Below are 25,904 nucleotides of genomic sequence, written 5' to 3'. Positions count from 1 at the left end.
TTGCTTATTTTTCACAAAACAGTGATATGTACAACTCTAATAGGAAAGTCAATGATGTCCCTCACTCACTATTTCTTTTATTTTTTATTGTTTGAATTATACAATATCTAATTTTTGATAGATTTGACAATAACAATGAGAAAAAAAGAATATTCCCTATTTCATATAATGAAATAAAAAAGAAATGAGTGGATGACGTCATCAGTCTCCTCATTTGCATACCGACCAGGATGTGCATATAACTGTTTTGTGAAATTAAGCAAAACTTTAAAATGTCATAACTTTCTTATTTTCATGTACATCCGATCCTGATGAAATTTCAGTGTTATGCTTGTTGGATTTTTCTTTTTTTATTCAAATCAACTTTTCCTTGGGGTGGACTTGTCCTTTAATAATAATAAAATAGTTTTTAAAGGGAAACCATTTTCCCAAATAAAAACTATTCCCACTAATGATTAAATAGTTTTGGATACAAGCAGTTACAAACGAAACAGGCCACTGCCATTCTTGAAATGACAATATATTCCTAAAACTATACCATAACTTTTCTTAGTAAAACTAGTATAAGCTTAGTATGAACTTTGTCTGAAATTTACTTTTCTTCAGTAATTATTCACATAGGTTGAGACTAAAGATTAATAAATTAATTCAATACAAATATGCAGCAACCAATATTCAACCATATTAATCTGTTACTTCTCAACTATCCTGAAATAAGTTTAACTCTCTATCAGTGCATGAATGTACAAATAAAAAGTCTAAACAGATTACGTGCAAATATGACTAACTAAAGAGAGTGAAAAATAAAAAGCTAAGGTTTGATAATCTATATCAGCTATGAAATTAATATATCAAAATATAAATTTACCTCTATAATCAAAACCCTAATAAATATCCCATATACACAAATTTTACAAGATTATTTAACAATAACATTAATACTTTCAATACCTTTCATTTAATATTTCCACAAATGTATCTTGATACTTTAAATAAATTGTACTTGAATACATATAACTGTATCTAAGGCACATATATATATAAATTGTTGACAATATTTGCCAACACTCACTACATAGGCCTGTATTATCATAGCAGGTTTAACTTAAACTCAGGTTTAAAGTTGTGGTAAACTCAGGTTTAAAGTTGTGGTTTAAGTATGGATAGCCAATTGTTACATAAATAACTAACAGCAGAGATATCATACTTCAGCGCATTTGGCTCTCAATTCATTTATAATTGTCTAGGTGGTATAAATAGATGATTGTCTTCACCGACGATGATTCAGGAAAGAGCACAGTAAACGTAAGAAGCATACAACTTAACATCATACAGTTCCATGTACAATTATTCAACCGTGCGGTATTATGATTGTGTTTTGCAAAATTTAGGTTTGCTTTAATGGAATGGTACATCTGACAAAAATACTGTTGCAGACAACCTATGAGCCAATCCGTGGAGGACATTTTACCCTAAAATTCAATTTGTCGAAACAGACCCCAAAAATGAGTAATGCCGACTGAAATACTATCAATCATACATCAAACTACGGCACAATTAGTCCTCGATCAAAAACCACTATGAACAAGCCGGGACCATTGAAGCATTATAAGTTATAATTCAGTGATCGCATAAAGGCATAACAAGTGGAACTACTCTGGCAGTCTTGTCTGCATCACACAATTCAATATAGCAGCAGTGCTGACTTTGAAAACAATTATCATTCACAAAAAATATCATTCATATGATAATAAAATACTGCATTCATTGACCCTATTGACCTTTGACCTTGATCATATGACCTGCAACTGGCATAAATCGATCAGTGATACTTAAATAATTGATCCTAAATGATCTTTGCCCTTATTCATGTGACCTGAAACTTGTGCAAGATGATCAGTAATACTTAATTACCCTTATGAGTGTATTATAGATCCCTAATCTTGATTAAATCAAAGACTATTTATTTGTTATTGATATAATATATAATTTACTTGGTGTTTTATTCCATTAAGAAGCAAACCAAAATTTTGAGTACATGTAGGGGAAGACGGGGTAAGTTGAGCATAGGGGCAAGTTGAGCCACCAGCCCCAGGCCAATAATGAATGAGTCAGACATTGTGGTGGTGTCATGTATTGATGACCCATAGCATAACCCCTAACCCCACCACATTGTTTTCAACTTTGAAACAAAAAGTAGTTTTTTAGAGGGAAAAATATGAATTTCAGCAAAAAAAGTAAAAAAGAGTGTGAAATAGATAAGTGCTTTATAAACACACACGTCTTTAAATAAAATAAAGACATGATAACAATATTATTAGTCCAGGTATGAATTTTCATACTTGTCATAGTGTTTTATATAATGGATGCATAATAAATGTGTGGATACAAAATCATCGCACTAAGTTCGGACTGGGGTAAGTTGAGCCAAACAGCATGGGGCAAGTTGAGCCATGGTAAATCCTATGGTAATGTATCTTAAAAAACAAACAAACCATAAAAATCGATTGAAATGCTGGCTGAAAGGAGCAAATTTACATGACTGCTCTTTTCCTTTTAAAGGATGTTAGTATTTATAGAGAATTAGCAAGTGAAAAACTCTAAACAAAAAATTGACATGCTGGTTCTCCCCTCATACATTTTGTACATAGTTTTTGTGGCTCAACTTACCCCAGAAGGTGGCTCAAACTTACCCCATATATGGGGCAAGTTGAGCCATTTGACATCGTTTTTTCAAAGGTCACGATGACTTTCAGTGTGGGGATAGAAAGTTATATATAGGTGGAAAATATTTCAGAAGAATTAAATTTCAAGGCAAGGTACTTATTTCGACAAGATTATTAATCATATCAATTCTAACATGCAAAAAGCAAAAACTGTCACAACTTACCCCGCCTTCCCCTACTGGTATTCATTATACTATGGAGGTTGAATAATTTTACATGCACTTTAGCTCCTACACTCTAAAAAAAACAAGTATATACCTATCAGCTGCTCATTATCATGTTTCAGTTGATAGTCGTCACAAGGAGAACTGGGCTCCATAACACAAAGGTTAGCGATTAATCGCTAATTTGAAAGAACAATTCTGATTGGTTTCTAAGCAAAATGCACATGCAACGATGATCTTGATAGGCCATTTCTTTTGACAATTAATCGCTAACCTTTGTGTTACGGAGCCCTGGACACCATCTTACTATGAGTTGCGATTGATCTGATCAACCATAACTATGGATAGCCAACAATGCCAACGTATGAAAAGCATGTTTGTTCAAAATGTTCTCTTGATATGATCATACATTTATACTTTCATCATGGTCTTGACAAATCACAGTGCTTCCCCTTTGTGAAGGACATTGTGCAGATTTCATATTGGAAGAATTATGACAATGATGGATTTTCATTTTCATACCGTGTGAGAACAAAAAAAACTTGACATCTCACAAATCCCCAATATATGGAGAAAAAAACCCGCATGATTATTATATATGGCTGGAAAGAGTATCCTTTCCCAAATAAATTGACTCCATATTTATGTGGTATGTATTCATGCTTGGATAATCAGTAGTTATTTTTGCAGTGATGTAAATTTTGATTTGCGCCAAAGTAAGGCATGACTGCAATTAATGAATCCAGGTGAATGATGTCATAATCCTACAAAGGTGAGTAAATATATTTGCAAATCTCTTTTTAATTAAATGAACTTGAGAACAGATACTAAAAGTGTTTATAAAACAATTATAAAGTAAATCATTGAAAAGGTGTTTCCAAATAGATTTCAATGCAACCGTTATAGGATTATGACATCATTGACATCTGGATTCATTCATTGCAGTTATGCCTTACTTTGGTGCAAATAAAAATTTACATCGCTGCAAAGAATACCTCCTGATCATCCAAGCATTAACACATGCCACATAAATTATATGGTATCAAATTATTTGGCGAACATACTCTTTCAGGCCATAGATAATGATTATGTTTTACAACATTTTCCCCCTTAAATTGGGGATTTGTGAGGTGTCAATATTTTTCTTTTACTTACACAGTAATTAATGTTGATCAGATAAATTCGAACTCTTTGTAAGACAGGATCCAGGTTTAACATATTAATCGCATAAAGGGGTAGGGATCCATCTAAGTCTGTAAGGAGTAATACTGTCATTGCAAAGACTTCTTTCATTCAAATCACCAACATACTTTAAGACCATTTTCTTCACAACAGAGCACCCAATTTCAAAAGTTAACATTTTCTATAAAATATCGCAAAAAAAAAAGCTCAAAAGTGGAACTCACAATTTCCAAATGAATGCATGATAAGATCTTGCAAGAAAATGAATACAATTTCTAGTTTCAATATCAATGATTGCAGTTTTTCCATATAATTAAACAAATGATCATTCTGATTTAAGTATGCCTGATTCTGAATTCCCAATTTTTACCTTACTTCATGAACGTCTCAAACAATGATACTTTTAGAATGTCATTACTAATTGTGGGATATTTTTAACAGATAATGGATCGCAACAAATACAAGGGGAGGGACAAATGTATTTATCAAATAGCAACAAGAAAAAGGTCACAAGAGAGAAATAATTAAGAAATATATACCAATACATGCACATAAGAAATCTTATTTCATACTGGAATGTTATGTAAGTTTTAAAATCTAAATGTAATGTGGTGATGCAGATAAGTAGAAATGCAGTTCAATGCAAATCAATCAACTACAACTTTGCAATTCACCATAGAACATTTTGCATATTTCAAATCTTGATTACAGGTTTAAATGTGGTTTTTTTTTTCCTGGCATTGAAATGGGGGGGGGGGCTTCAGTCCCCACTTTTAAAGTAAAAATGACCATAAGATTGTGATTTTTTTGCATGGTCAGCCCCCCCACTTTGAAAACTGTTCCGCGGCCCCTGGGATAAATGCCAAATTATCTGTTAATAATCTATTAAGTTAAATACCGAGTTGCGTACAGTATGAAAGGCTTGACCGCATTGGTCAGATCGTGTCATGAGGACGCGCAATACTGCATACCTATCAATAAGATTGTGCGTTGCATATCATGTGCGCGTCCGCATTTAAGTGCAACTTTATTGGATGAGCCTGCCCCTATGAATGTTTTTTTAACAGATATATGGCGCAAACACTGCCCCGGGACTATCAAATTAATCTTAATCGACTGGAATTGATCAATTTCAATGAATTAATCTGAGTTTTTATTCAAGAAAAATAAATGCCTGACTCGTGAGAAAGTTCAGTCATGAATGATTGTGGGTGAGCTTTCACAAAGCAATTTCACATGAGAAAACAAAATTGAGATGAATGATTTTTTTTTCTTGGGGCAAATCTGTAATGATTACAATAATAACAGTTAGGCTTAACAGTAGGCCATCCAGGAGGTAGACATGAGTGGCCTTAGCTCAAGCCGATACAACACGGTTGGCGTCTTCTGTGATGGAAGGGTATGGCTCACTCCTCATATGCTTTGGTTTTCTTCGTCTGCAAAAGAGAATAAATGAATAACACAAAATTATGTGTCAAATATTACCACCAAATTTCTTGTTTGATTTTGCTTTTATAATCATTAACCTTGGACATGAGTTCATGATAAATTACAATCAGAATAACTGTGAAACTGTAAAATGAATATAATATCAAATAATTCTCATGTTCCATATAACTCATTTAAACAAGAATTGTTTCATTATTCTATTCTTGTTAATTACATGTTAATGTAGTTATAAAGGGAGTCAGCTTTGACAGGTCGGTTGCCTTTCCGACTCCCTACATCCACTCCATTTTCTTTTCATTTCTTTCATTCTCATTCAGTGCTACTATTGTTATTTAAGTTCTCTTTAAGTTTTTATCAGCTTATTGTTCTATCATTCTGTATGTTATTTTATTTTTAAAGGATGTTGAATGAATTAATTGAATTGAATAACTTGAATATTAAAGCAAACAATAGCTAATAGGGGTCAGATTTATGCAAATAATTTATGGCATTGCCCTTATAAAGGTAAACGAGACTCACCCCTTTCCGCACTGGTATTCCCACACACCAAACAGAGACAGAACAATAACGACCACAAAGCAACCTCCAGCGAAGAACGTGGATGACCAATCAAATCCCATTTGATTGACAAGGGCGCCTCCAAGTGTCGGACCTACAAATGTTCTGCAGGAAAGTGGTATGAGTGAAGAAGTATTTCAATGACAAGTTTTAGTGATTAATACAATAGACTTGTACAAGGATTCACGATAGAGTGAGACAAAATGACCATTGGGGTGGCAATTATTTCTCTTTAGATCAGAAAGGATCAGTGCTGTGTGGATGTAAACATTCAACATCAAAACCAAAAAGGTCAACACCAAACTTGAAAACACCCATTGTCCCATTATCAACTGCTGGTGATCCTTGACATATGTCATCAACTTTATCACGTTGAACAATCTCAGTTGAGCAGCTGTCTAACCACAATAACATCCTATTTACATCAAAAGTCAACCTTATAATGTGTCAATTATCAAATTCATATAAGTTTCAGTTCAATTTATTCATTTCGACTTTAAAAAAAACATTGGAATAATTCATAACTTTCTAATATAAATTGAACATATAAGCAGAAATAACAAAAATACATGGTAAATACTTTTGAAAATATCATAAATTGAACTAATATTACAAATACATGTGTATAAAACTGTACAATAAATGAAAAGCACGAGTTATACAAACTCCCAATAGCAGTTTGATAAGACGTCTTCCCCTAAAAGTAGTTTAATAATATAGACAAGTTTGAATTACATAAACCTGTTTCAAATGTCAATGTTATTCTTCTTAGAATTATTACATTGTATATTCTCAATCAGACATTAACATTCTTTAACCAATGGATATCCCCTTCAATGATAACAATACAACGAATCATCAGTACATACCCTAAAGAAAATGCTCCATTAAACAGACCAGATAATATCGCTTGAGTTGCAAGATTATCAGGTAATCCATACCATCTACAGAAGAAGAAATTGAAAATGTTTAGACAAGGGACAACAACAAATCAATCATATCAACACATGAAAGACTCTGTTTACTAGTTATTTGTGTCCGGCAAGAATGAAGACATCTGTAATATTGAAACATAATATATACATTTGTTGCTTGAAATATTGACTACCAGTATATTAGTAAGCATGTACAGTTTTGGTCAAAAGTTAGTGAGACCTACCACAAAATGCATTCCTTCGTGCAGAGTGTTGACAGCATCACTACAATGTTCGGCAAGCCCAGAGCAACAAACTTTATTGAATGTTATACTTTATCACCCGACTTCACAACTGAATATCTAAAACATGGCAGAACTTGAACACTTATGTTCATTTTCTATTGAGTACCACTGTACATTTTAATATAAAAAGCAATTTTTATGATATCCTTAAGGGGGAACTCCAGGCTGAAAATAATTGTATCTAATTAAACAGAGTGAAATCCACTATTAATAGCAAAATGCTGAAAATTCCACTAAAATCTGTAAACAGTTATGAGCATGGCATCATGAATATTCATTAAAGTGCACTGATGATATCTGTTTTCTTTTTCCATTCTTTTTCCTATGTTATTACTTAAATTTAATATTTTTAGACACATGTGCATGATGTCTCCTATACGATAAAATAAATTGCAGCAATGAATATCTAATGCATGAAAATTTGATTTTTTTTAATTTGTTCTTGGAGGAAAAAAGTTGAATAAACTTAATTTTATATAATAAAATATAAAAGAAGTAGAGAGAGGACATCATCAAGACATGCATAGACCTGTTTCATCAAAATAACATATATCTTCAATATGTCATAAGTTCATTATTTCATTGTACGATTTGTATGATTGTATGATTTTCTTTTAATTAGGAGTGGGCTATACATGGGTCAAAAATACTTTTTTTGTAATTTCAATATGGGAACAGTTTTTTTTTATTCCTTGTAATGTATCTCAACATGAAATGACAATGTTTTTTTGTCTTGGGTCCGAGAAAAAAGTGTGCCGGGCCAAAATCCAAAATGGCCGCCAAAACCCCAAAAAATCACAGTTTTGGCCACAACTTCTTTATTTGGTGGTCTTTTTCTCTGGTTTTGGTGTCTATTCATATGTGTTTGGGGGCAGGCAATTTGTTTTTCCTATAATTAGTACTTTTAAACCATTATTTGTAGAGTTAAATGGTAATTATACCTAAATTTTCCAATTTTTATAGCCTTTTTCAGCCAAAAAGTAGGTTTTATTGTCCTGGGGTTCTTGGATATTAGATGGTACTAGGTCAACAATAGCAAGTAGCTTCATAGAGCTATATTGCTTTTATTTCTCTACTATGGGTTTTACGGATATTTGTGAAATATATCTTATTTAATAAAAAATGTTAATTATCCATAGAGGCTATATACAGTATACAATGTACATGTACTGTTACTGTACATACTGCACTGCATAAATGCATTGGCCACCATGACAAGGCCTGTATAGTGGTATACATGTAGAGATGAGCTCTTAGGTTTAGAATTAGATGCCTCAGAAATTGAAGATATGTTTTGTCTCAGAAACTGAGGACATGTTTTGTCAAATATGCTAATTCAGGGGGCAGAGAAAGGTAATTAACCCCACATGGCATTTACACTGTAGCTTATTCTGGGCCACGTTGCATAAAATTTACCATTATGTTAACTTAATGGTAACTTGCATGGAATCCTTGGTTCTGATTGGCTGTTGATCAACGTTACCATGATAGTTACCTGACCCCATAAACATAGGCTAGTTACTTAGACACAACAACCAGGTAAAAAAAGCCTCCAAATGAAGAAGATATGGCTAGATATGTATGTACATTACGTATATGACATATGTGTGATATTTTTATGTGCAATTTACGTTGCTGGTTTCATCATGTACATCAGCTGACAAGCAATCATATTCACAATTCACAATCTACGGTAATTTTAAACCTTAGGAGCTTATTTCTATGACACTAAGGTCTATATACAGGCCTTGTCATATGTCATGGTGGTCAATGCATGGATATATGCAGTGTAGTACTAGTATGTACATTGTACATTGTATACTGTATAGCCCCTATGGATAATTAACATTTTTTTATTTAATAAGATATATTTCACGAATATCCGTAAAACTCATAGTAGAGGAATAAAAGCAATATAGCTCTACGAAGCTGCTTGCTATTGTTGACCTCGTACCATCTAATATCCAAGAACCCCAGGACAATAAAACCTACTTTTTGGCTGAAAAAAGGCTATAAAAATTGGAAAATTTAGGTATAATTACCTTTTAACTCTACAAATAATGGTTTAAAAGTGCTAATTATAGGAAAAACAAATTGCCTGCCCCCCAAAACATATAAATACACACCAAAACCAGAGAAAAAGACCACCAAATAAAGAAGTTGTGGCCAAAACTGTGATTTTTTGGGGTATTGGCGGCCATTTTGGATTTTGGCCCGGCACACTTTTTTCTCGGACCCGAGACAAAAAATATTGTCATTTCATGTTGAGATAAGGTAAAAGGAACACAAAAAAACTGTTCCCACAGTAAAACTAAAAATCACCCATTTATAGCCCACTCCTATTTTAATTGTTATCTTTATTGTATCATTTTCGGTCTGGAGCACCCCTATAATGACTTGGGCTGTAGAGTGAAGGTCAACCTACTTGGCACTTATCAGGAGATCAAGAAATGCTGGCATAAGTCCTATTCCTATGGAAAGACCAAGTAATGCCAGAGATAAGATGATGATCCATAATTTGCTATAAGAAAAGAGAGAAAAAAGTGATATATTAATGCAAAATATACATTTGAAACTATGTGCTATGTAATACAATGTACATCTTCTGTGGAATTATTTTGCACACCATCAATGAACTGTTTGTAGTTATTTTGAGAGAGAAATTTTCAGTTCTCATCAAGATCATCAACCTGTTCTAAAGAACATTTGTAAACCAATGGATTGCTGAAATCGACTGTTTATCATCATCAACTTCATCTTGTCTTCACGGACATTTCAACTCACTACAGTGACTCTAAATCTTTCAGAAAGATTTAGGTATGACATAGAGTCACTCTTAAACACCAACGCGTACAAGATATTCAACGCGCAATCTTATTGATCAATACGCAGTAGTGCGCGTCTTCTTCTCATGATCTGACCAATGTCGTGATACCTTTCATACTGCTCGCAACTAGACATTTATGTTCTACTCTAAGTGAATGAATGAATTTATTTATTATCCAATGCAATGATAAACCATTTTACAGGTTTACAGCCAATCAGTGTTGAATACATAGAAAAGTTATACTGCTCGCAACTAGACATTTATGTTCTACTCTAAGTGAATGAATAAATTTATTTATTATCCAATGCAATGATAAACCATTTTACAGGTTTACAGCCAATCAGTGTTGAATACATAGAAAAGGAAAATAGGAGCCAGAAAATGGCATGAATGCTAGTCAAGTCTGACCCCTTGTAGTTTAGGCAGATAAAAACATACATGTGTGCTTCTTAACTTGTTAGTTAAGAATGAACAATTGTGAGTCTACTAAATATACCCTGTAAAATATAAACAATGCCTACATAACAATTTAACAACAAGTGGAATGCCTCTGGCCGTCTCACCTGCATCACGCGGTTCAATATAGCAGCAGTGCTGACTTTGAATACTACTCTAACTCGCACAAGATGTTCAGTGATACATGGTTACTCTTATGTCCACTTTTTATGAACTAGACCAACAAACTTACAGAGATATGATGGTTATTTAACAAAAAAACCCAACATTGCCAAAGTTCATTGACCTTACATGACCTTTGACCTTGATCATGTGACCTGAAACTCGAACAGGATGTTCAGTGATACTTGATTACTCTTATGTACAAATTTCATGAATCAGATCCATAAACTTTCATAGTTATGATGGTAATTCAACAGATACACCCAATTCGGCCAAAGTTCATTGACCTTTGACCTTGGTCATGTGACCTGAAATGCGCACAGGATGTTCAGTGATACTTGATTACTCTAATGTCCAAGTTTAATGAACTAGACCAATAAACTTTCAAAGTTATGATGGTAATTCAACAGATACTCCGATTCGGCCAAAGTTCATTGACCCTAAATGACCTTTGACCTTAATCATGAGACCTGAAACTTGCACAAAATTTCAGTGATGCTTGATTACTATTATGTCTAAGTTTCATGAATCAGATCCATAAACTTTCAAAGTTATGATGGGAATTCAACAGATATCCCCAATTCGGCCAAAGTTCATTGACCCTAAATGACCTTTGACCTTGGTCATGTGACGTGAAACTCATGCAGGATGTTCAGTGATACTTGATTAACCTTATGTCCAAGTTTCATGAACTAGGTCCATATATTTTCTAAGTTATGATGACATTTCAAAAACTTAACCTCAGGTTAAGATTTCGATGTTGATTCCTCCAACATGGTCTAAGTTCATTGACCCTAAATGACCTTTGACCTTGGTCATGTGACATGAAACTCTCATAGGATGTTCAGTAATACTTGATTAACCTTATGGCCAAGTTTTATTAACTAGGTCCATATACTTTCTAAGTTATGATGTCATTTCAAAAACTTAACCTCAGGTTAAGATTTGATGTTGACGCCGCCGCCGCCATCGCCGTCGGAAAAGCGGCGCCTATAGTCTCACTTTGCTTCACAGGTGAGACAAAAACTAGTATTTACATATAAAAGATATATAAATGATAACAACAATTCCATATGGATAACAAAAATTCAGTTTTCCAACAGATGTTCAACAACAGCTTTACGAAAACTTGACCTTGATGGGTTTTTTAAAATTTAAGTTGTACTTAAATCTTTGTGAAACACCCCCCAGGTCTATCTTGTACTCACCCTTCTATATTGAAAAGGGGACTTGGACCAATCAGCATGAAGGAAATTCCAGTGATGTAGAAACCTATGACCATCATAAAACGGGTTACTCTCTGAAAGAAAACAATCAAACAATATTGTTGGAAGTTTTATCAGATAAAGTCTGATTTATCCATCAGTTGCCATAGTAATAGCCAGATATTTGTAGAATGAGGAGATTTTAAATCTTATATGCTTTGGTGAAATCCTGGAAAAGGGATTTTCATTATTTTACATGAAGTCAAATGTATTGGCTAGTTTTGAGAACATTTTTGTAAACAATCACAGACATATGTGAAAATTGGGGCCTTGAAGCTCTGATTATTTAAACTTTTAAAGTCATATCAATATATGCCTTTTTTGGAATAGATTTTCATTTGATATGGGCTCTGTTATTTAAATATTGGATCAATTATTTCTTGTAACATTGACCACTATGTTATTTAGACTGTAAACAAATGTTTGTATTATGCATGATTTTCCAAAAATCGCATTGCAACTTCCTCCACATTTTTCAATTTTGTGTAGCAAATTATTTTTTTTACATAGGACTGTACAGACTACAGACCTTAAGTGAATTTTTTCCTCTTAGGATTAAAAATGCTAATTAAATTTGGTTAAGAACACATTGTTGTGTTTTGGATCGATATTGCACTTTAACTTTCAACCAGACTTAAATGAGACGATTCAATGCAAGATGTAGAGTTCAAATATATTTTTTAAAGATAACTTGACGACGATGATGATGACAAATACATGTCGAGTAAGTCTGATGGTGACTGTACACTGAAGTATATAAAATAGACTAAGCAACCGATGTAATATGAAATGTTTCTGTAGCTCTTTCTCTAAGCCATTCTCAAATCTAACTCCAATCTCTATTCTGATTTGGGTTCAGAAGTGAACCACTTTTATATTGGTCTGGTCAAGACTCTTTACAGCCAAACAGGTGTTGGGCAACCTTTGTACTTGACCAAAACAATCTGTACGTCATAACTTTACTCTGAATTGGTGGAGTTGACCTCTTAGGGAGAACATGACATGTAGTGAATAAGAAACCCATAAAATGTGTGTGCTGGAAGAAGAATGAGTAATACTTTTTAAAGAAAGTTGGAATTGGTAAACATATAGTTTCCTGTTATACTTCCTGTAGAAGTATTGACTAAGTATTGATATATTATTCAATATGTGAGATAGGTCTTATTATCACATAACAATATTATACATAGAATTGAAATGAAGAATGCTAACCTTTTTATCGGCAATGTAGCCCCAGAATGGTGCAAAGAGTCCATAAGTTCCACCAACCAGAAGAAACAAGACACCTACCATGGATGGATGCACGTTGAGTGGAGGCTAAGATGGATAAAAATATCAAACAAGACAAGAAAGTATCAACATGTGACACAATCATCATGATCATCTAGGGCAATAGCAAAAAGTATACACACAGGGTACTTTTGGAAAGGTTCCAATATGTTTGAACTCTTTCAATGGTAAGTGTGAGTAATTATTTTAATGCCTCAGCAAAATTTCGTGCATTATTTGTTTTATATCAAAGACAGCAATATCATTTCTTAATCTTCTGGAAAAAGTCATAAAATTTCACAGCTTTTTATCTGTGCACGTTGAGGGGGGCCAAAGTGTCCCACCCTGATCTAATTAGTGATAAATTCAAAGGATTTCTCTATCATATTAAAAAACGAAAAGAGGAATGATCGATCAATTTAAATAATAATAATAATTACTTCTTATTAAGCACTTTTTGAAAAGTTACAAAGCACTGTACAAATGACAAAACGAATACAATCGGGGAAAACTTAAAACAAAACTACACAAAATGAAACACTACTTGCAATATATTTAAAAAAAAAAACAAGATTTAAGCATCTTCTTAAACACATCAATAGAAGAACATTGTCTAAGTTTATGGGGTAATCTATTCCAATATTTCGGGGCAAACACAGAAAATGACCTAATAACCTACTGATTTGAATGTCCGGGGGATGGATATGTGATGATGACAGAGTGTTGTTCATTGATTGGCAAACTTTTAGGAGGTCTGACAGGTATGGTGCAGCTTGTTCATTGAGACATTTGAATGTGATAGAGACTTATGCTCAATTCACGTTTTTACTTTCAGCCAATGTAATTCTCTTATCAGGGGTTGTCTGTGTATATGATGGTTGACAGTAAATGATTACTTACTGAAGTGAGATGGATAGATAATGTAGGGTCACTGAAGCCAAGACAAGCGCTCCCCCACATACAGGCAACAAGAACGATCGATACAGCAGGGATCTTCAGAACTGCCAACACAGACCCAGACTCCTCCTTTTTATTGTCAGATTCTGTAGATGATAATGATAATAATATTAAAACCAAAATTTCATGTTTCAATTTCAGACTTGCCAACCTTCTACAACCAAAAAAAGTATTCTTATAAGGAAAAAAAAAGCATTTGCTTACAAAAAAAAGAGTATTTTTAACAATCGCCAGCCTGTTATTGTGAGATTGGTGAAAAAAACATGAGAAATGACTCTACTTGAAAACTTGATAATTCACCCTTTTAAACATGTGCTCGCAGGCAAGAATCTACTTGTTCTTTTCCTGCAACAAGTTACTGGCCTGACAGTGATTTTTACCGGTCTGGGACTGTCGGACCGGCGCTAGTGTCACGCGCTGTTTACAATACATACTACATGATCGGAAATTTAAAAAAAAGTAACAAATCATACAAAGAAGTATTTGGTGTATTTATACTTTTATAGCAAAAAAGAGGAACAAATACTCTAAAAAGGGAATGGTTGGCATGTCTGCAATTTTCATTGGAGACATTTTACACAATATATGCAGTGCATTCTGGAACTTGATACTTGATGTAGAAATCCCTTTGGCAGCTCATACAGGAAGCTGTAATGGAATGTTTTATTTCAATGTGTACTTTAACAGTGATATGTCACTTATCTCTTGTATTCAGACAACAACTCTTAACACTTATGTGTGACAAAATCTGTTTTTTTTTTTACTATACTTAAAAAAAATAATCTGCATGGATTAAATAAATCAAAATTTAGGAGGGCTAACATCCTGACTGTGTTCAGGTGTAAAGATACCAAAATATAAGAGTAGATTATCATAAATCACACAATATCTATGGATATGGAGGGATCCATTAAAAACAATGTTTGTAGTTTGTGGACCCCTCAGAAACGAAAAATTGTAGTATTTGCCTAAAAAAAAGAAACAGGAAAGCACTAAGTAATAACAGAACACAAAACAGCACAAAACAAAACTATATAAAATACAAGCAAGGAAATGGGAAGAATATATACTCACTTAAACTGGGTAGAATGAATATATCAATGATAGATATGACCATAGCTGTGCAGCCTAACACGATAAAAGGGAGTTTATAACCACCTATCTGGATAATGGAAGAGAAAGAGGTTAGGAATGAATATTCATTGAATATCATTTTCATGTGGAACAGGTTGATTCGTTGATTTCCACCTAATTCCTCTGTCCATGGTAATGTAGAGAGGCCACAATCTCCTGGGTAATATACATTTTCAGATACTTCTATTTCAGATTTCTATTTCGAACAATAAAATATGGATTTTCATTCCAATTTTCATGTGGGCTATGATGAATACAGAATTAAATCAAGAGTTTAATAATGATGTGTTTATTCATATTAGTCATGGAAACCCGTCTAATGCTTCTGAATCGGTTAAATAGTAGCATCATCAAACATTACAATCTTGCAAAAAAGTAGTCTGCATTGTTTTTCTTCATCTGTTCATTAATGAGGTAATACCTATCCTCTCTCAGAAGTTTTTTTTCTGTTTTTTTTAAACCAGTATAATAGCAATTTGAATACTTATCTTTCAAACTGCATATTAGAAAGCTAAATAAATCTTATTCTTAAATTTTCAACTTTTTTCCTTGCATGAATGAAAAAAAGAAGCCGTTATTTTCATTTAGGTCAGGATCATAACTATAAAGAAAACTCATGTAAAACCACAAAATTATCCATTGAAGCATATTTCACATCATATCATCCGAACTGTAAAAGTATCATGAATACACTACTATTTACCCTAGTATCAAATCTAATAGGAACCCGAAAATAATGAATATCTTACTCCATAAAATAAACTGCCAAGCGGAGGACCGCATGCAAACCCAAGACCGCTGAATAACTCAAGCATACCCTGTAAAGAAAACATATTACTGGTATGAAATCACAGACAAAGTCCTACATATACAAAACTAAAAGAGCATTGCAAGAAACATGCTATCAATTGCAAGCTAATTTTCGATCAAATACAATCATAAGTGAAGCAATCAATTGCAATCTGCACTTGATTGCTGGGCCCCGTCTCACAAAGAGTTACGATTGATCTGACCAATCTTTAATATGGAAATCCATAAATGTCATAAGTTTTTTTTTCTTGAAGGAAATTTGCACAATGTCATTTGAAAACAAAGAGAAGCATACTGAATTGTCAAGAAAACAGTGAATGTACATCATATCTAGAAAAACTTTTGAACAAACACATATTTTAGATGTTGACATTGCTGGCTTTCCATAGTTGATTGGATCAATTGCTGATGTGATTTACGGTACACCATGTGGAGTGTTATAGAAACAGTGGATAGAAGAGAAGAAATGGATAGGCGAGAAAGTGGAGATTTGAGAGTAGAGTATTCTTTCTTGAAAGAATACTCTACCGGACTGTAAACCGGAAGGAATGTTGAGTGAGAACAGCTTGAATAGAGCTGATGAGATGCTGGCTTACGTCGGCGAGTAGAGATGATGAGTAGTAGAGAGACTCGACGTTTCGGACAGGTTGACTGTCCGTCTTCACTCCTGAAGATGGACAGTCAACCTGTCCGAAACGTCGAGTACCATAAACCACATCAGCAATTGTACATGCCACCATGCAAACCTTCAAACAACATTTAATTGGATCAATTGTAACTCTTTGTAAGACAGGGGCCCTGGTTTACTGGCCCAGGTTTATCATAATCAAATCAACAAGGTATAGGAGTGAGTTTTTATCGAAACAAGAAGCGCTGGCAGAAGAGTTTTTTTTTATTCTTTAGCAGAAATGAAGGAAACATAAAAGCAAGCAAAAATCTTTAAAATGATGATTGATGATAAGAGCAGTGAACTAATACAATTTTAATTTTGTGACTTCAGTTCATCATCAGTAATATGAACCAGTTTATACATGTAGTTCACACTCACGCAAAACGACAAATAAAAAAAATTTGATCGACGTTTTCTCCTGCTTTGATTAATAAATTCAAATCTATCTGGACAATTATTTCCAGCTTTATTCCACAGTGAGAGTGTTACGAACTAGAATCATAACACAAATATTCACTGCTTGTTAATCAATTCATATGACCAAGGCAGGCTATTTGTCGTTCACTCTGTTGGCATGTGTGTAACTGAGCGTCCCCGATGTAGGTCAATGAACTTTAGATTTTGAAAAGCAGTATGTGAGTCATTATATATTCACAATATAAGAATGATGAATTATTCTTCCAAAATTATACAAACTGCTCTTTCACAAGATGTGGATAAAACTAAGTCATTAGATTTTATCATTAGGTATATTCTGATATGTATTTCAAAATATGCAAAAGAGTGAAAACTTATCTTTTTTTTTTAAAGTTGGCTTTTCACTGGTTTATGATAACCGGATACAACCTGCTCTTTGTTCTATCTAGGCATCATGGAGGCACGGGTAGTCCAGATTGGACCTTGGTGTTTGGAAGTTCCCTTTCCCAAAGCTAACATAGAGGGTACATGTCTCCCAATCTCTAATGGGCACACAAGAGTAATTTATCTGCGCGCAAAGCATGCCGGACAGGCGCAAGTAAAGATCACATGACTTTATTGATTAAAATAATTCATTAAAAATAGGCTAGACTGCATTTTTGTATTTCATTTTAATTATTATTACCCACAATGCAGTTCTGGTTTTTGTGGCAATGAACTGGCCGAAATTATGGTTAGTCTTATTTCAGGCCATTTAACTTTTGATTGAGCTGGGCAAGTACCTGATTAACATATCAAGTCTTAATGTACTGTTAATTGTGACTAATGTCAGTGAATTAAAGCAAAATCTATCGTGGGATTGATTTTTAATGATTTTTTGATGAGCTATGATATAACATGTGAGTGAATGGGGATCTGTAATAATCATGTGTGCCCTAATCAGTGCCAATCTTGGTGGGGAGGGAAGATGAGTGGATTGGCTCTGATTAGAGATTGGGAGACATGTGCCCTCTATGTTAGCTTTGGGAAAGGGAACTTCCAAATACCAAGGTCCAATCTGGACTAAGGCAAGGGCAGCTCAGGATATTTTGATGGGATGGAAGGGGAGGGGAGGGGGGTGTGACTGTTTTAGGTGTCATTTTTTTCTCAATGCAGTAACTATTGTAACACCGATATGGAGTTACATGACCTCAACCGCTTTTATTGCCTCAATTACCCTTTTCCATTTTTTCTCCCTTTTTCTTGTATTCACTACTTGAAAAACAATAGGGGGAGGTCACCACCCATGCCCTCTCTCCACCTTGTGGCACTGCCTCATCATGGAGGGCAAGTCAAGCATGATAGGCTGACACACATCAACAATCAAATCATACATTTCAAATCATCAATCATTAAAAAAAGGGGAAAAAAGCACTCACACTCATCTGTGCTATATTATCAGGAAAGACGTTAGCGGTAATAGCCATGCCGGCTGTGATTGCTGCTGCAAATCCAAGCGATTCCACAATGCGAATGAGGAAACAGTAGGTCAGGAAGATAGTCTTGCCTTGAATCTCAACTAAAAATCTATTTATAGAGAACCACAATGTTTGAAGAAAAAAACTGCATGAGAAAAAGAAAAAGGATGATGTCTACATGTATTCTAGAGATTATACGAGTGAGGTTAAACTCACACTCATCTGTGCTATATTATCTGGGAAGACGTTAGCGACAATCGACATGCCGGCTGTAATGGTCGCTGCAGACCCGAGGGATTCCACAACACGAATGGCAAAACAGTAGCCTAGGAATGTGGTCTTGCTGTCAATGTCGACCAAGAACCTGTTTACACGGAATCAAGATATCAAATACCAGCTATCACACTGATTCTGTAGTTGTCACTACATACGAAAATTCTGTTGAATCTAAGCCTTTATAGTAAAGGCCATATGTACTACAGTGCAGGGCAGGGCAAGGCAGGGATGAGTCCTAACTTATGATACTGGAACCTCCAACCCCCCCCCCCCTCCCCCGAATTTGAACATTTAAAAAGCAGGCTCCTATCAGCAATTGTAAAATCTTGTACCATCACAAGACTGATGCTATTATCAGCATCAATACCACCACAACAAAAAGGAAATACAGACTTTTCAATTAATTTCATTTTTACATCAATATCATAGACAAAATGAATTGTATGTCCTCCCCCCCCCCCCCATTGTAGTATACCATTTATGTCACGAAAAATGTCTTTCTTTTTAAAGAAAATCATATTAAAAATGAGGACTTTTAAAGTCATCACATGCCCTCATAATGATACATCTAATAAAGCAATAAGCAATACTCAATTTATATCATACATGTAAATGGTCATATCTGACTAACAATTGATGCTCCATTCATCTCTCCAGTGTTAACAAAGTAATTCAACTTTATATTTTTTTATCACATGTTTAAAATGAATATTTTTAAACTCAAACATTATTTGTAAGTAAGAGTCACTAACCCCTAAATGTATTTTTTTTAGTACTCACCCAAATAACAGATTACAGCCAGCTGCTACGAAACACCCACTCAGATACATGAACTTAGCTCCAATCACTGGTAGCTAGAGGGAGATGAAATCATGAACATTTATTGATAAAATAACTGTTTGAAATGCATGTTACTTTCCATTAAAAGGTCTCTGTGCATGTGCTACTCATGTACTGTATGGAACGAGTTGAGGAATAAAAAAAAAAATCTTAAAACAGATAAGAAAATAAAAGACAAATTGTACAAAGACAAATTGAACAAAGTCAAAATGGAAGACTCAACGATCATACCTTCTCCCTGCCAAATTGTGAATGTTAGAAGGTACTCTTATTATACCTCTATTGTCTTTTTATACAAGATAAAATCCTAGTGAATGTCACTTCAACAACTATATATATTGACATGATTTGACCTGAAAAAAAACACAGATGCCATAGAAGAGAGTATGTTTGAACTCATTTTTTGTCACAATGCAATGAATACACCCACCTGAAAAGATGCTAGAGGTACACAGCCTTTGAAGATTAATCTCGTTTTATCCTCAAATTGGCAATAATCAGTAAATGTCCATTTATTTCATATACCATCAAATATTTGCCGTGAGTTGAAATGAATAACAACAAAATATTAACCACTAATTACCAACTTTGATTTTCAAGTTTTATTTCCCAGTACCCAGTATGTGAAAGATATTGTATGTTTGAATTCGCCAGCGCCATAATCAGCCTGCGATGAATGCAAGGAATGCTCCCCAGGGAGTGGAAACAGTGCCTTTTTTGTGCGGGATTGATATGAATCCAATGACTGGGGTAATAACAAACTGTAAAGCACTTTGAGCCATTCTGGGAAAAGCACTATATAAAAATTGGCTATTATCATTATTCATTGTTTTCACCTTGATGCCAATTTTGAGAAGACAATGATTTTCTTGCATTAAACAGTCTTTATTTAGGAATGGCACCACATGATTATGGCACTAGAAACGTGACCAGTCCAAAACCAGTAATAAGTCACCCATAATGAATTGTGGGATTTTCAATGATCTTGAGAATCAAAATTGATTAAAATAACCAACCCAGTAAATGGAATGAATGCAGAAAAAATTAAGTAACAGCTTCAAAGAATAAAGAGAAAACAAGTCTTTCGCTTAATAAGCAGGAAGAGGGCTCACTGTGCAATCTCGAGAAACCTCCAGGCAGTCCGCAAAATAGGATGTCAAATAAACTTATCTTGTCATTTTTTTCAACTTCGCTACTTCAAATCATATTCCATGTGTGATTGCTAGCATTAAAGATAAAGAGGGACTGCATGGACAAAATGTGTTCTTTAACGATTATACATGTAATTATCAGCAACTGGCATTACAGATTAAATGTATGTATGTCCAAATACTGTAGGAAGGGTGGGATGGGGGTGTTAAACTCACATATTTTCCCCAGAACGGAGATGAGATGAAACTGACAAGAGCGAAGATACCAAACACCAGTCCTGTCTCAGCTGGGGTAACACCTTTCTTCTCTGCCTGAAGTGAATTAAGGCCAAATAAAAAGAAAACAAATCACTTTAAAATGACATTGTCCCATGATCACGATCAGGGGCAGGTAATACAAAACTTAGCAATGATCATAGAACATTTTTCTATGATTGATTCCATTCACTACAATGTACAATCAATCATGAAGATCAAGGGTACGATCAATCGCTAACCTTTGTGTTACTGGACCCTGATCAGTGAAGTGTAGCCTATAATTCAAGGGTCCACACTAACTTTTTTTCTTGGTGGCCTGAATGGTCTACTAAAATTATGAATTTCACATTCTTGGTAGCCCGCAAGGCAAATTTGGTTGCCGTAAACAATAGAAAACATTACTATTTATCAAAAATTTGGTAGCCCAACTGGACCACCAAGTGAGGGCTTTTGCAGAATTTAGGTGGCCCTACTCTCATTTTTGGTTGCCCCTGGCCACCAGGCCACTGCTAATGTTGATCCCTGCCAACATAATACACCACAGTGAGCAATAACATAAACGTCAGCTGTGGTAAAAATCTAAAATGAGTAATCAGTAAGTTTGAACAGAATCAAATACAATGACTATCAAAGTGTTAAAGAATGTGCTTAAATTATTATTAGAAAATAAGCCATTGCTGAGAAATTGGCAAAACAAGCAGGGAATTCCTCAACAAGTGGAATGCCTCTGGCCGTCTCACCTGCATCACGCGGTTCAATATAGCAGCAGTGCTGACTTTGAAAACTACTCTAACTCGCACAAGATGTTTTAGTGATACATGGTTACTCTTATGTCCACTTTTTATGAACTAGACCAATAAACTTACAGAGATATGATGGTTATTCAACAAAAAAACCCAACATGGCCAAGGTTCATTGACCTTACATGACCTTTGACCTTGATCATGTGACCTGAAACTCGCACAGGATGTTCAGTGATACTTGATTACTCTTATGTACAAGTTTCATGAATCAGATCCATAAACTTTCAAAGTTATGATGGTAATTCAACAGATACACCCAATTCAGCCGAAGTTCATTGACCTTTGACCTTGGTCATGTGACCTCAAATGCGCACAGGATGTTCAGTGATACTTGATTACTCTAATATCCAACTTTAACGAACTAGACCAATAAACTTTCAAAGTTATAATGGTAATTCGACAGATACCCCTGATTTGGCCAAAGTTCATTGACCCTAAATGACATAATTTGACCTTAATCATGAGACCTGAAACTTGCACAAAATGTTCAGTGATGCTTGATTACTATTATGTCCAAGTTTCATAAATGAGATCCATAAACATTCAAAGTTATGATGGTAATTCAACAGATACCCCTAATTCTGCCAAAGTTCATTGACCCTAAATGACCTTTGACCGTCCTTCGTCATGTGATGTGAAACTCATGCAGGATGTTCAGTGATACTTGACTAACCTTATGTCCAAGTTTCATGAACTAGGTCCATATATTTTCTAAGTTATGATGACATTTCAAAAACTTAACCTCAGGTTAAGATTTTGATGTTGATTCCTCCAACATGGTCTAAGTTCATTGACCCTAAATGACCTTTGACCTTGGTCATGTGACATGAAACTCTAATAGGATGTTCAATAATACTTGATTAACCTTATGGCCAAGTTTCATGAACTAGGTCCTTATACTTTCTAAGTTATGTCATTTCAAAAACTTAACCTCAGGTTAAGATTTGATGTTGACGCCGCCGCCGCCGTCGGAAAAGCGGCGCCTCTAGATAGTCTCACTCTGCTATGCAGGTGAGACAAAAATGTTGGCTCTTATTCAAAGCAATGACACTATGCCCCCCTCCATGTGCTTATCTGTATTGGTGATTTCCAGTGTGGTTACTTTTCAGCTTAAAAGTCATGATTTCAAAGAGTTTGTTTTGAACCAGATCTAGATCTGCATAAAAATTGACTTTGATTTGCAGATTTTCCCATGAATTAATGTTTGCAGCAACTGCATTTTGTTACTTTATAATGTAATTTTCGGTCAGAATTTACATATTCATATAAATTATTTTACAGCTCATCTAAAGCTTTGTTAAAGGGTCAATAATGTTCATTATGATAAGAGTATCATCTACCACTCAAATCTTACAAAAGTCGATAACAGTTCTTTTTAAAGCTAACATATATTCAAGAAAGAATAACAAACAGTCCTTTTCAGGACTACATACATGGTGTTTACCATAAAACCTTTTAATATTCTCTCCACCATGGAAAACTTCAAAGATCATCTAACAAAAGTCATAAAACATTTCTAAAAATCTTAAATCTTACAAACAGTGTAATCACCACTGAATGATTTCAAATTTGGCATTGTTTCATAATCATACAAACTGAATATCGACAAGACTGAAATTCACCATGTCAATATGGAAGTGGGTATACAATGCTGTCACTGGAATCATGACAGAGATATGTAGTACTAGTATATACTTACTTCATTTGGAAAGAAAGGAGCCAGAACTGAGAAGGACATCATAGACGTCAGGTACATAGAGGCAATCCCAGCGAATGTCAGCTTCTGATTCAAGGTGAGTGGTTTCGATTTCTTTTCTCCCTCATCATCCCCGTTTTCAGGGTCCGAAGTTGGGTTGATGGAGGCTTGGTTGCTGTTGGGACCATTTACATGTACATCCGACGGATCGTCTGGAACAGATCCAGATCCTAAATCACCTGACGGATGGTCAGTGTCCTGAACTTGGATGCTTCTCGAGTTTCGCTCATCTCCTTGGTCAGCCAGGAGCTTCACTTTATCATCTTCCATCTCGCAAAAGGTCTTGTTATCGACTGAGGAACCTAATGAGGAAAAGGCACACAATTCAGAAAAGTTTACTTAGAAATATTAGTGTGGTGGCACGATAGTAAACTGTAGCAAGAAAGTCAATAACATGGTGTTTCAACTATGATTAAATAGCATACAATGGATGACTTGAGGTATTGAGGATCTATTTATCAAAAAAAATGTTTAACTTGTTTAAATCAGTCAAATGAAATACCCCTAAATTTTCTTAAAATTACATGTAGTATTCATAGAAAACATTTACTTCTCTCAAAGAAATTTATGAAGCTATATCCAATGAGAAGGTGCGCTTGCATTAAATAATATAACATCATTTACAGCAACTTCTATGAAAAATGAACTCTTATTGAATATACAGTCCGACCTCTCTTATCCGGACAAGTTGGGACCAGCACCAATCCGGATAAGGGATTTATCCGGATCTGGGAGACCCAATATTAAATACACGCAGCTGCGCTGCCGGCTGCCTCCCCAGGCCACCGGCGGTAGCTACCACTGCACTATTGTAGTGGGCGTATGGTAAAGACAATATTCACTGCAGAGTCAGTGCAAATTATAGGCAGTATTTTTTATTAAAATGAAATCGATCGATGGCCAAAACTCTTGGATAATTTACCTGCTAAAATTACGGAGGTATACATCGAGCATACTTCGAAAGAAAGTGAATGACTCGATGAAACCAAGTTTTAGAATGAGATCATCGCAGCGGGTATCGCAGCTTCGCAATGTCAGCCATTGTTCCACTGACTGTAGGCTCAAACATGATAGATGGCGCTGTCCGTATTGAGGCCTGAAGTTAGTTAGCAAGACATGTGTTGTTTTTCCCGCAAAACAAAAAGAGAAACGTGATGAAATGTTTGCGCTGCACCTTGATTTACTGAAAATTATCATTCCTAAAGTTCTCTTGGTGATTTGGGTTTGATATTTTCATGAAAATATGTTTGGTGTAGGGTGACTATGTTGGGAAATATATGTAATCAGAGTGAGTTTATGCATAGGATTGAGTTTAGATTGAATTCTCATTTCCTCACGTACCTGTACTAGATTTAAAAAAAAAATCTCGGCAAGTGTGCGTCCGGATAAGGGGAGGCCGGATTAGAGAGGTCGGACTGTACATTGTACCGTGCATCATTTCAGGGGCAACACAAATATTGTAAATATATAACCATTCTTGGTGTCAACATACAAATAGCGAATAGGCATGAGTGCGATGGTGGGTAATTTCACATGAGGTGAAAGAAAGATGCTCTATTCAACGAGGTGGAACAGAGTGTCTCTTTCTTTCACCAAATGCAAAATCTCGCACCATTGCACAAATAAGAATGTTCGCTTTTGGATAACACCTCAGAGTTTAGCGAAAATATTTTTAAAAAAGAGTTTTTTCCCTTTCCCTGCAGTAATCTATGTGAAAAGGGAGAAAAAATATTGAAAGCGAAAAGCAAAATCCCACAAGCGCACATGACCTCGCATTTAGCCAGCAGGCTACATGTATGTATGCTTATTTCATCTTCAATTTTTATTAAGTGCAATGAATTGAATCGTGTTGTGACGTCACCTCCAAAAGCTGCGAAACAGTACATTTTGGCTGGTACATGTAGGTCGTGTGCACGTACTTGTGCAACGGTTCAAATGCTTGACATTCAGACTCATTTGCTCGAATATAACAAACTAAGTAGGCGTTGCACAATGATTATTTTACTATTTTCATTTATTATCATTTCATTAGTCTGAGCTTATTCACATAGTGAGAGATTGCTGACATGACACATCTTTTAGCCCACACCAAGTCCTA

General features: G+C 34.8%; 1 protein-coding gene across 2 annotated transcripts; it reads right to left on the bottom strand.

Annotated features, from left to right (window-relative positions):
- Positions 1–4,897: 4,897 nt before the first annotated feature.
- On the bottom strand, positions 4,898–24,131 carry LOC121416435 (MFS-type transporter SLC18B1-like). 2 transcript variants are annotated; one of them, XM_041609936.1, is made up of 13 exons: positions 23,750–24,131; positions 21,206–21,301; positions 19,779–19,852; positions 18,939–19,086; positions 16,118–16,186; positions 15,309–15,396; positions 14,178–14,320; positions 13,221–13,325; positions 11,952–12,043; positions 9,724–9,819; positions 6,949–7,023; positions 6,041–6,184; positions 4,898–5,508 (listed from the first exon to the last, which is right to left on the bottom strand). In XM_041609936.1, exons 1-13 carry the CDS (start codon positions 24,074–24,076, stop codon positions 5,430–5,432), a joined length of 1,536 nt encoding a protein of 511 aa, XP_041465870.1. In that variant the 5' UTR covers positions 24,077–24,131; the 3' UTR covers positions 4,898–5,429. The 2 variants fall into 2 exon arrangements, with proteins under 2 accessions (XP_041465870.1, XP_041465876.1); XM_041609942.1 differs by lacking the exon at positions 18,939–19,086 and adding an exon at positions 18,684–18,831.
- Between the last annotated feature and the right edge of the window lie 1,773 nt (positions 24,132–25,904).

The sequence above is a fragment of the Lytechinus variegatus genome, chromosome 1, assembly GCF_018143015.1.
Source record: "Lytechinus variegatus isolate NC3 chromosome 1, Lvar_3.0, whole genome shotgun sequence".
NCBI classification, from domain to species: domain Eukaryota; kingdom Metazoa; phylum Echinodermata; class Echinoidea; order Temnopleuroida; family Toxopneustidae; genus Lytechinus; species Lytechinus variegatus.
This window is presented reverse-complemented; position numbering and strand designations above follow the sequence as displayed.